At 56.5% G+C, this 10,623-nt stretch overlaps 1 protein-coding gene across 1 annotated transcript; it reads right to left on the bottom strand.

Annotated features, from left to right (window-relative positions):
* Positions 1–2,716: 2,716 nt before the first annotated feature.
* BARHL1 (BarH like homeobox 1) lies at positions 2,717–10,337 on the bottom strand. The gene is made up of 3 exons (XM_023188965.2): positions 9,680–10,337; positions 5,423–5,645; positions 2,717–3,754 (listed from the first exon to the last, which is right to left on the bottom strand). The coding sequence occupies exons 1-3, from the start codon at positions 10,143–10,145 to the stop codon at positions 3,460–3,462; spliced, it is 984 nt and encodes a 327-aa protein (XP_023044733.1). The 5' UTR covers positions 10,146–10,337; the 3' UTR covers positions 2,717–3,459.
* Between the last annotated feature and the right edge of the window lie 286 nt (positions 10,338–10,623).

Below are 10,623 nucleotides of genomic sequence, written 5' to 3' on the forward strand. Positions count from 1 at the left end.
TTATTATGGCTCTTGACAGATTATACATTTCAGGCATCAATTAGGCAAAGCTTGAGCCTAATTCCAATGTACATGCTCTAATTTTTGTGTGTATGTTTAACCATGCCTCTTTTTTAAATTTCCCAAATTTACCCACGTCTCTATATCGCAAGCCTGCTTCCCATATTTAGAGTCACACAGAATTTGGACATTTAATAGAATGTTGCAGCCTAAAAGCATTTCCCCCAAGTGGGCTTCTGGAATGTTTTTTTGGAATCCAGAACATCCTCCTGTTTGCCACAGCCTTAGCAGTTGACAGGCCTCATTCTCACGCACTGAAGGGCAGAGGGCCCTTGCTGAGAGATGAAGTCAGTGCTGATGTGCAGACAGCCCCTTCCACTCTAGAGAAGCAACGAGCCAACCAAATCTAAGTAAAGGACTTTTTTTTTTTTTTTTTTAAGCCCAGTGGGTTACTTTGATTTTTTTTCTTTTCCCCCTGGAGTGAAGGGATGAGAACTTTAGGGAAGAGGGGGGTAAATCAGACCTTTCGGAGCAGGTGTCTTCCCAAACTGCCAGGGGCCTCACCGCTTAACCCTTCAGGCCACAGTCAGTGGAAGCCATTAAAATCCGAGCATTGCTTCATAGAGACACAAGTTGAAGGCTTTTCCACTGGAGAAGTTGCCCTGCTTGAAAAGGGCTCTTAACTGGTCTTGTTAAACCTCCCCCCTGACCATTAGACATTATCTCTTAATCTGCTCCACAGTAGGAAGAATCCAGAGCCAGGCCTGTCAGTGTCAGGCAGTGGGCACCCTGAAAATCAGCTCAGGTTCTCAACTTGCCCCAGTCCTCTATTTCCCTTGCGAGCGAGGGCCAGCAGGGAGCTCTAAACTTCTTTTCAACTTTGTTGCCCCCTCCCTGTGGAGTCGACGTTTATGGGGGGGAATGGGTCAGTGGCGCAGCGGGGGAAGATGCCTTCTCAGCCCTCTCCTATTGTCAGGCCTGTTGGGGTCCCACGTTTTTATTCTTTTTTTCTTACATGAGAGCTCGCCCAACCTCAGGGTTGGGAACAGAAACCAATTTAGCTTTCTAAGTGGGTGGAAGGCAGGAGCCCACCTCACTGCAAAGGTTGTGAAGTTATTATTACAGATGGGATGTGCAGGACAATTTAAAATATTCTAATTATAAACTTGTAGGGAAGCCTTGTTCTTCATTAATGTAAGATATGAAATCGCCTCTGAGGTACAAGGACAATTACATAGTTGAGAATGTGTCTGTGGTTTGCGCTGCCACTGTGTAAATGTGAGGGTGGTTGCTACCGTCTATCTCCTTCACTTTCACAAAATGAAAAGCACACCAGTGCAAGTTGTCCTTTGATAGATTTTTAATATGATTTTAAAGAGTTTTGTTTGGTCTCATTCTTATTCAATGAGATTAATTTAAAGCACTTATCCCCTGGGTTTAAGTCAATCCATGTAGGATTTGGGCAGGGTTTGTTGCATGGGGGGTTTTGTTTGCAGGAGGCTATGAGAGACTCCTTTCCCACTTCATTAACCCTGAGTTGGGGACAGTCTCCCCTCGCCCCCCACCAGAGCCAGAGCTGGGGATTTACCAACCCCCATTCACATGCAAAAGAACTCGAAAGCCGAGGGGCTCCTTGACTTAATTAGCTGCTGTGCATTTTGCAAAATCAGAATAATACCCTTGCCATCCCAGGAAAGAAAGCTGCTGTGCGCGAGTGTTGGGGGGCAGGGAGGAAACAGTAGCGGCCCTGGCTGGGGGTCTGGTTTTCGAGAGGGGTTATAGTCTGAACAAGGCCCCCGTCTTCAGAGAAACCCTGCCCCCAAACTAGAGGGGCCAAGGCTTGCCAGCCCCCAAAACTTCCCCGCGCTGAGGGTTAGCGAGCTGCAGGTGGTGTGTGGGAGGGAAGCACCTGCGCCCACCTCCCCAGAGAGGGAACAGTCTCAGGTGACCGTGGCCCTTTGAACGTGAACTGGAAGCCTCGAGTCTGACTCGGGACTTAAACCCCTCTCCCCTGAGATGCTAGAGCTGCGGTCTGGGGCAGCCAGAAGAGATGAGGCAGACGCTGAGATTTGGCTCCCCTCCGGGTCTCATTTCCAACCTCCTCCCGGGGTAAAGGGGAGGTGAGAAGATGTGGGAGTGGGGCTTTACCCGATGTGGCCTCTGGTTCGCAGCGAAGGCGCGCGGAGTCCTGCCTGGTGCGGGAGGCCCGGAGGCCGGAGCCGCCTTGGCGCCCGCGAGCGTCGGGAGCCCGAGCGCGGCCGGACGCGGGGCGGAGGGTGGGAGTCATGGGGGGGGGGCAGCCTCGGAGCCCATCTGTCGGCGCGCGCCCGGCGGGCCGGTCACCAGCTGCCGGGGCCCTCGTCGCGGCCAGATGAGTCGTCTCGGCGCGGGCCCCGCAGCCCGGCCCGCAGCCGACCGAGGCCCCGCGTTGACCCCCGCCCCGGCCCTCGGGACCGTCTGGGAGCCGCGAGGAACCAGACCGAGACATAGGGGGAGGAGGGGAGGAACGGGCTGGCCTCGCTGTAGAGATGGGAAGACTGAGGCCGGGGAGGGGAGACCCCAGCCCCAGCGAGTCCCATCGGCCCCCCGCGCGCGTCCACAGCACCCGGGGAAGAAAAGGGGGATAAAAATGTTTCGTTATTGAGGATGGAAGGAAACCGAGTCCCCATAAGAGGGATGGGAGAGGGGTTGAGTGTGAACCAAGCGACGGGAGTGCGGACAGGCGCCTGGTCATTTGTAAGAAGTTTATTTCGACATTTAAAAAAAGAGAGAACCCGAGAGGCCTGGCTGCCCCCGGACCGGGGCTGAGGCTGGGGACTGGGGTCGGGGTGGGTGGGCAAGCCCCCTCAGCCCCTTCCTGCCCCGCCTGGGAGTGGGGAGGGCACAGGCCACAGACTCACTAATCCACGGACACGGTCACGGGCTCATGGTTCACGAATAAATAACTTCATATACACTTTGCACACGGTATGTACAGCTCAGCCGCTGGCCCAGGCGCTCGAGGGGTAGGGAGACGGAGCTCCGCACTCCCCTTCTCTCCCTGGCAGAGGCGCGGGGAGAGGGGCTGTTCTCCACCTGGAGCGTGGAAGGGTCGTGGGAGAGAGTGAAGCCTGGGAATCAGCCGCACCCGCTCCTGGGGAGAAAGGGGCGCCTAGGGGAGCCGGCAGAGGCTGGGGGCGGGGAGGGGCAGACACGCGTATGTACACCCGGCGGGTGGGGGTGGCTCCCGGACCGAGCGGCCGCGAGAGAGGACGCCGAGGGGGCTGGGGAGACGCAGTCCGGGGTCCGGGCCTCAGTGGACTTGGCATTTGGCCCTTCGGGAGACACTGGGCTGGGGCGCCAGGGAGGGCCGGGCAGGGCCCCCTCCCAGGAAGGGGCGTCAAACCCGCTCCCTCAGAAAGGCGGGAGGAAGGGGCCACATCGAGCCCCCGGGAAGAGGCCCCGGAGCGGGCGGGCGCCTCACCGAGGCTGCGCGGCGCGTGGGAGGACGCCGGCCAGCGGAGGCAGCGGCGGGGGCGGCTCGCTGGCGCCCTGGAGTCCGTGGATGAGGATGCGGGGCACCAGAGGTCTCTGGAGAGCGGGCGGCGGCGCGCTGGGGCCGCGGTACAGGTAGAGCGCCGCGCCGGGGTCCAGGTTGGAAACCAGACTCTGCGGGTAGAAATAAGGCGACGGGAACATCCGCTGGAGCGCTGAGTAATTGCCTGCCTCCGCCAGCAGCTCCAACCCGACGGCTGTCTGTCGCTTCCATTTAGTCCTGGGGGCCGAAATAAACGCGTATGGTGGGATCAGGGCTAGGGCATCCAGGGACCCCAGCCCCTCCCCACTGCTTGGCCCAGAGAGGCCAAGGGAGTCCAAGAGGGATCATACTCATTTGTTAATAAATAACCGAGTGCCACCGATCGCACGCCTTACATGCATCCTCTCCTTTTATCTTCCACCAGCCTTCCGTGGCTCTTACTCCGTTTTACAGAGAGGAAAACTGACGTCTGGGCCAGTTTTCAAAAAGGAGCCCGGGTTTTGAGCCCGGGTTTTAATCCCTGCTGTCTGACCCCAAAGCCCGGCTCTAACTGCGCCTTACCCTGCCCAGGACATCGCAGAACGAACCCTTGGGTAGGAGGGTTCCTCCCTGCAGGTGCCTCTTTATGAAGGTGGGATCACCCTGGAGAGGGCTGCGGGGACGGGGGTGCTCTGGTCAGGGAAGGGAATGCGGTTGATTCCTCTGCAGGCTGGCCAGGCTGCAAGCTAGCAGAAGCGAGCGGGCCTGAAATGGCAACCGGAGAGGACGCACTCCCGGCTGGCTTGCACGCCCTGCCGGCGGGAGCAGACTGCACCTGCCACCCTCCAGGGCTTGCAGTGCGAGCCCTGCCCACTGTCTGGGCCCAAAGTCCAGAGGCCTTGGCCAGCCAAAGGCCTGGGGTTTGGAGAAGGCAGGCCTGGAGCCCAGGCTCACCTGCCAGGTGAGGCTAGGCGGACCAGCCAGGGTCCACTAAGGTGGGCTCAGCCACACCAGCCCTGTTTCCCTCCCTGAATTATTAATCATCATCATAATTGTGTAATTACTGTAACAGGCCTTAATTATTGATGCCCGGAGCAGTAATCAGTATTTATTATTAATGGAGCGATGTGTTCTGAGGCTTGTTTATGAAAAGCACCATTCCTGCCTCTGCTAGGAGTGTGCGGGTGTGGGGCTGAGTGTGAGTGCATATGTGACTGCAAGTTGTATTGATGTGTGCGTCCGTGTGTCACTGTTTGGGTTGAGTGTGTGGATGTGTGTGTGTTTTGTACATGTGCACCTAAGTCTGGTGAGTGTGTTCGGGAGGGAAATTAGGAAACAGGTTCAAGTCTAGTGCCCCAACACCAACTTCCCAGTCACCTTGTCCCCAAGGAGCAAGGGCTTAGCCAGTTCCCCACTCATGTTTTGGGACCAGAAAGTCTGGGGAGACCTGAAGAGCCTCACGGAAACTCAGAGGCCCCTAAGGCAGCTGCCTGGTCTGGGCCAGGCTTCAACACCCCAAGGGCCACTGCCTGGCTGTCCTCTTCACAGGCTTCCTGGGCATCAAGACTGTCACCCCTCCAAGGGCCTGGGGCTTCCAAGACCCAGGCTGATTCAGGTGGCGGCTCCAGGAAGAACCGCACCAACTCCGGCTGAGCCAGGGCAGGGCTTGGATCTTCAGTGGCCTGTGTGTCTGTCCACCCATCCGGGGGAGGGCTGACTGGACACTAGAGACCAAGTCTAATCTCATCTCTGTGGGGACTTTGGGCAAGGCCTTCTCCCTTAGGGCCTCAGTTTCCCACTTTTACAGGATGGGGGAGGCTCAGGAGCCCTCCCTTAGCAGCAACCTGTAGACTCCTGGTCCCCTCCCGGAGCTGTGAGGAAAGGGGAAGTTCCCTTTCTGCCTCTACCCCCGCAGTCGGGCCTCACCTGCGGTTCTGGTACCAGGTCTTGACCTGCGTGTCGGTGAGGTTGAGCGAGGCGGCGAGTTCCATGCGGTCCTGCACGCTCAGGTACTTCTGCCGCTCGAAGCTGCGCTCCAGCTGCGCCAGCTGATGGTCGGTGAAGGCCGTGCGTGCCTTTCGTGGCTTTTTCAGGCGCACCGGGGGACTGTCCCTGGAGCTGGAGATCTCGCGGTCGCCCTCCTCCTTCACTGCGGACACAGCGGCATGTCAGGGCCCGGCCTCGCAGCCGCCGCCAGTGCCCTCCCGCTTCTGCCCGTGGCGTTTGTGTAAACCGCAGCTTCCGACAGCGGTGGTTCCCCGACACCCAAGCTCGCGGGGGCCGCTCGGAGCCGAGACCTCTGGGGCCCAGGGAACAGGACATGAACCTTGAGGGGAACAGAACGGAGGCGGGAGCGCCCGAGGCCGAGACCCCCCGGGCAGCTCCGAGTAGAAAGAACCCGAAGCTGGGGAGATCTCCAGTCCCTGCGCCGCGCTCGGCGCTCCGCCCGCGCTCCCTGGAGGGATAAACGGAGCCACGACGATGGAACCGGAACCAGCCTGCCAGAGTAGGGGAGGGGACCCAGGGTTTCTGGCGGAGTGAGCTCCGCGTCTGGGCCCCAATTTCCCCGGCTGCGTCCGTGACAGGAAGGGAGGAAGCTGAAGGCTGGGGTCTGGGGAGAGAAACCTGCGTGGAGGGACAAAAACCTGCTCTCCCCGGAGCCACTCTTTGTCCTGAAGGACAGATCATTGTGTCCCGCCTGGCGTTGCCCTATATGGATACGAATTCATAGTGATGATTTCTCCCGACACAGGGCGCTGGGCAGAAGGTGCCGGGTCTGCGAGCGCTGAGCACTTAGAGAAATAAGCGACTCTGCCACTCGTTTGCCCCTTGGGCGCAGCGCACATTGCCCAGGTCTGCGTTTCGTTGTCATTACATTGCTCACTAACGATGGCCCCTGCTACACCTGCGTGGCATCGTGTGTTTACACCCCACAGTCGGGACAGAATTGCACCGGGGGCACAGCTCCTGAGGTCGAAGGATAGACCTGGCACGGGTGATTTCTTTATCCCAAACATTTTCGTTCGGCTTTGACTGCACAGAAAACACTTAATCGAACAAGCTAAATGCTCACTCTCCTTCTCCCTCTAAAGCAATTATATAACCAACTAGACCATTTCCCAAAATTGGCGGCTCAGACTGGGGCTTTCCCCCAACCTACTCCCTTTTTTCTGTTTTCTTTTATGGTGGAGTTTCATTGTGCCTGGCGTTTGCAGTGAGAGGGTTCAGCTGAATGCAAGGTGATTTCTCTCTGTAGGAAACAATAATCCGGTTAATTGAGCCACTAGGGATAGAGACTTTTCAACTGAAAAGGCAGCGCTTCGCTGCAAGGAGGGCCTGGCATCCAGCCTGGTGAGCCAGGAGAGCTCAGAGGAGAAACAGCGGCCGGCCAGCTAAGGCTTTCCACCTGCCTCCTCCAGGCTGGCACCAGGCTCTCCCTGCCGTGTAGGCTCCCCATATTTGGCCATGGCCACCATCAGGAGAAGGGGATGTGTTGGGTTGGGGGAACTTGAGTTCTGTCTGTGCAGACAGATAGTTTAAATAAGTTTGAGGAAACGATCATCCAAATCTCAAACTTAATATCGTAGAACTCTTACTTTTTGACCTAATTGCCTGGGCTACTTAATGAAAGTCCCCCACTTCTCAGGGACGAGGTCTGCGTTGGAGGTCGGGAGGTGTTGAGTTTGTGGTGTCAGGAAGAATGGGTCACCTAATGGGGCTTTTCTTCTGTTTCCCCTCCAGCGTGGGCTTTGAATGCACGTTCTGTGCCTGCTCTGCCTTGGCCTCCTCCTGGATAGGCTCAGCCCAGGGGGTACTGGCTTCCCAGACTCTGGTTCTAGAGGTTACATCTCAGTGTCGCCCAGTTCCAGGCCCATCCACCGACCCTGCCTGCTGGGAACAAAACTCTGGTTTGGGTTCTCCATGGACCTTGGATCCAGCCACTAGTGTCGCCGACCACATTACTTCAAAGCTGAGTTTTGGCTTCTTTAAATATTATCAAAGAAATGTTGTTTGAGGAGCCTTTGATAGCAGAAACTTGGGATGAGGCTGACCTTCCCCCATGCCCTCCTTGAAGGAAATGACTCAGCTTGGAAGGCGGCTGGAGAGTAGATCAGCTTAAATGCTCCACGGACTGGCTCAGGGTGTCTGTTTCTGAGCTCTGAAAAAGTCACCTCCACGTTTGAGAAACGCTCCAGACAAGGCCTTGCTGCCTGGCCCTGCTCCTTTTTTCACTAGGGGCAAAGGCAGCAACACCTGGGGTGGGGGTTGGGCAAGACCTTCTAACCCCTTCGCTCCAAACCTATTTAAGCGATATGTAGACAGCCGGCCCTCGTCACCTCCCGATCAGATATCCTCAGAGACAGGAGAAGAAAATTGATATTCTAATTATCTTAAACGAAACCTGTCCTCAAAATCCTTCTTGAGGGCAAAGAAATAAAAGGAGGCAAGGACCAAATTGTGTTACCATTGCCAGTTCCAGCCATTAGCATGGGCGGTGGAAGATTCATGCCCTTTGCTCTAACTAAAGCGGGGCCGTTCTTGTTGCAAATGGTAAATCATAACCGTGATGTTATGAATATATATTTACATTGACTTCCCCCTCCTTCTCCTCCCCCTTCCCCATGCCAGTCTCTCTCCAGAGCAAGTTTTCTTTGCCTTTCTAAGCAGGCCCCCGCGGGGGAGGAGCAAGGGCCACTGGGCAGATGCCGGCCTGTGGGCACCTGCATACCTCTAGATCTCCTCCTGGCCGCTCTGTTCAACCTGCCAACCTGCCTACTTTCCCGGCATGGTCGGCACAGCCTGGCTGAAGGAGGCCCGGCCATTTGTGTGGGGGAAATCAAGAAAATGGGATGTGCAGTCGGACCAATGAATTTCGGTTTGGAGTTAGGACATATCCACAAACGAATTCTTGGTTGGGAGGAGAGTGTTAAATGAGCTTTCCTAAAATTTTGTGAAGACTTGGTCCAAATAGGGATCAGGAGGTACGGCACCAGGAGGGGGGTGGTGTTGGGGAAGGGGGCAAGACAATAAAGAAGTTGCCCTTACAGGGAAATTTTGTCTCTTGAAAAGATTTCTGGAAATCAATTATATGCTTGAAAGAGCTCTGAACAGCCTCTGCCCGCTCCGAGTGTTCTGCTAGATGGGGACGTGGGGCTGTCTCCCATGAAGCCCTCATACTCCTCTTCACCTTCTGCCCCTTGACTTCTTCCTTAGAAAGAACTTTCTGCCTCTGGTTTTGAGAAACAGCCAAAGTGGAGGTAGTGGCAGGGGGTCAGAAACAAAATTAGGTAATTCTTTTTTCTTCTTCTTCCCTTTCTCTCCTTCCTTCCTTCCTTCCTTCCTTCCTTCCTTCCTTCCTTCTCCCTTTCCTTTGAACCCTGATCTCATCTCCTTGGTTAAGATGGGATGAAAATGGAGCAAACGACAACAAAGATTCGTTGAGGTAAAAAGAAAAGTGGAGGGGCAACAACCCCAGTGTAGCGGGAGACAAGGCTGGTTACTCAGGAATCCCTGGAACTTGCATAAAACCTGGAGTTGGTTGCTCAAGGCACTTAAAATCAAATTCAATGAGAGACCTTGGTGGGGGGGTGCAGGGTACTGCCCTCTCCACTAGCCCCCTGACCTGCTCCCAGGAAGCTGCCTGGCTGAGGTTTCTGCTTTGAAGTGAGTGCCTCTTTTCATGACTCACAGGACCCGGATCACACTGGGCCCGTTGGGAGGAAAAACCCATTTTCTCTTCCTGTCTGGAAATGTAGATTAAAAGGCAGAAAATTCTGACTGTTCTCAGGGCTCCAGCTGAAATTTTTCTACTATATTTTCACTCTTATAAAGCAGAACCCTTTGAGTCTTCCATTGCTTCTGCAAGGTTTCTTCCTAGAGAGCCACTGGCCTGATTGGAACCTGCTCCTTTCCAGCAGCACTGCTGAAAGGGCAGGGATCCCAGTCGAAGTTTAGAAAGTTTGCTTAGTGCATTTTGGGGAAATCTCCCCTCGGGCACACAGTATCCCTCCCCTGCCCCCAACTCTGTCCACCAGATTCTTTGTTACTGAAAGGCATAACCACAGGACTGGCTGAAATGTTCCCCCAGGTGAGTGAGTGCCTGTCCTGCCATGTGTACTCGTTTTAAATGCCAGTTTTTAGATACATAGCATCCCCCCAAGTTTTCACCTCCTGCTTTCTTACCTTTATACTCAGAGTCCGATGAGGCGTTGCTGCCACTTTTGTCCAGCTTGTCTCTAAAGTCCTCCCCGGCCTTGGCCGCAAGGCGGCCCCCAGGCTCAGGGGCTGCCGGCTGCCCGCTGCTAGAGTAGGGTGCGCAGGCCGCGAGTGGTTTGCAGTCGGCAAGGATGTCCCTGATCAGAAAGGAGGAGGTGACGGTGCGCGACTGGGCCGGGGCTGAGAGCTGCCCGGGCTGCAGGTGGGAGTCCAAACCTGGGCCGGATGCCCCACCAGGCCGTGGGGTGCCCGTCTCCAGACAGTCCCTTCCTGGAGAGGCTGGCGAAGAGCAGTCGCTGCTGCTCTCTGAGCGTGGACTCAGCTCCAGGGGCGAACGGCAGTCCCCAAGCAAGGGGTCCCCCTTGGGAAGGGCGGGGCTGCCCGCGCGGTGGGAGAGAATGGAGTCGATCCCAAAGCCATTGGAGCCTTCCATAGCCAAGCTGCGACCTGTCCTCCCCAAAAGCTCCCCACCCACCCCCAACCCCAGCCGCCGCTGCCCCTGCCCCTAGCTGCGGGCTGGCATGGGGAAGGCGGGCAGGGAGCCTGCGGGCACCTTGGACGGAGTTCAGCCTTGGGGGAGCCCGGGAGCTCTGGGCCAACCTCCTCTGCGCATTAGATCCAAAAGGACTCAGTGCGTCTTCTGCAGCATCGCGCCGAGCCGCTGAGCCGAGGGGGGGTGGTGGGAGTGTCAGGGAGGAATGGGAGGGAGGGCGCGCCAAGTTGGGGAGAGCAAAGGGGGAGACGGACGGCCCGAGGGCCCCTTGGCACAGAAGAAACGCGAGGATGTTGGAATCTAAATAAAGAATGGCGTTTTAAAAATCCAAACCGCACGCTTCTTCCAGGCAAGCGGTGGCTGAGGGTGGCGAGGTCAGCACCGCGGATAGCTGCGGGCCCGGGCCGCGCTAGCAGCC

The sequence above is a fragment of the Piliocolobus tephrosceles genome, chromosome 14 (genome assembly GCF_002776525.5).
Source record: "Piliocolobus tephrosceles isolate RC106 chromosome 14, ASM277652v3, whole genome shotgun sequence".
Classification (NCBI taxonomy): Eukaryota; Metazoa; Chordata; class Mammalia; order Primates; family Cercopithecidae; genus Piliocolobus; species Piliocolobus tephrosceles.

Coding starts and splice junctions, on each gene's coding strand:
- BARHL1 (XM_023188965.2), bottom strand. CDS start 10,145: ATGGAAGGCTCCAATGGCTTTGGGATCGACTCCATTCTCTCCCACCGC. Junction 5,646..9,679: donor ATCGGACTCTGAGTATAAAG/GTAAGAAAGCAG, acceptor CTGTGTCCGCAG/TGAAGGAGGAGGGCGACCGC. Junction 3,755..5,422: donor ACCTGGTACCAGAACCGCAG/GTGAGGCCCGAC, acceptor TTCGGCCCCCAG/GACTAAATGGAAGCGACAGA.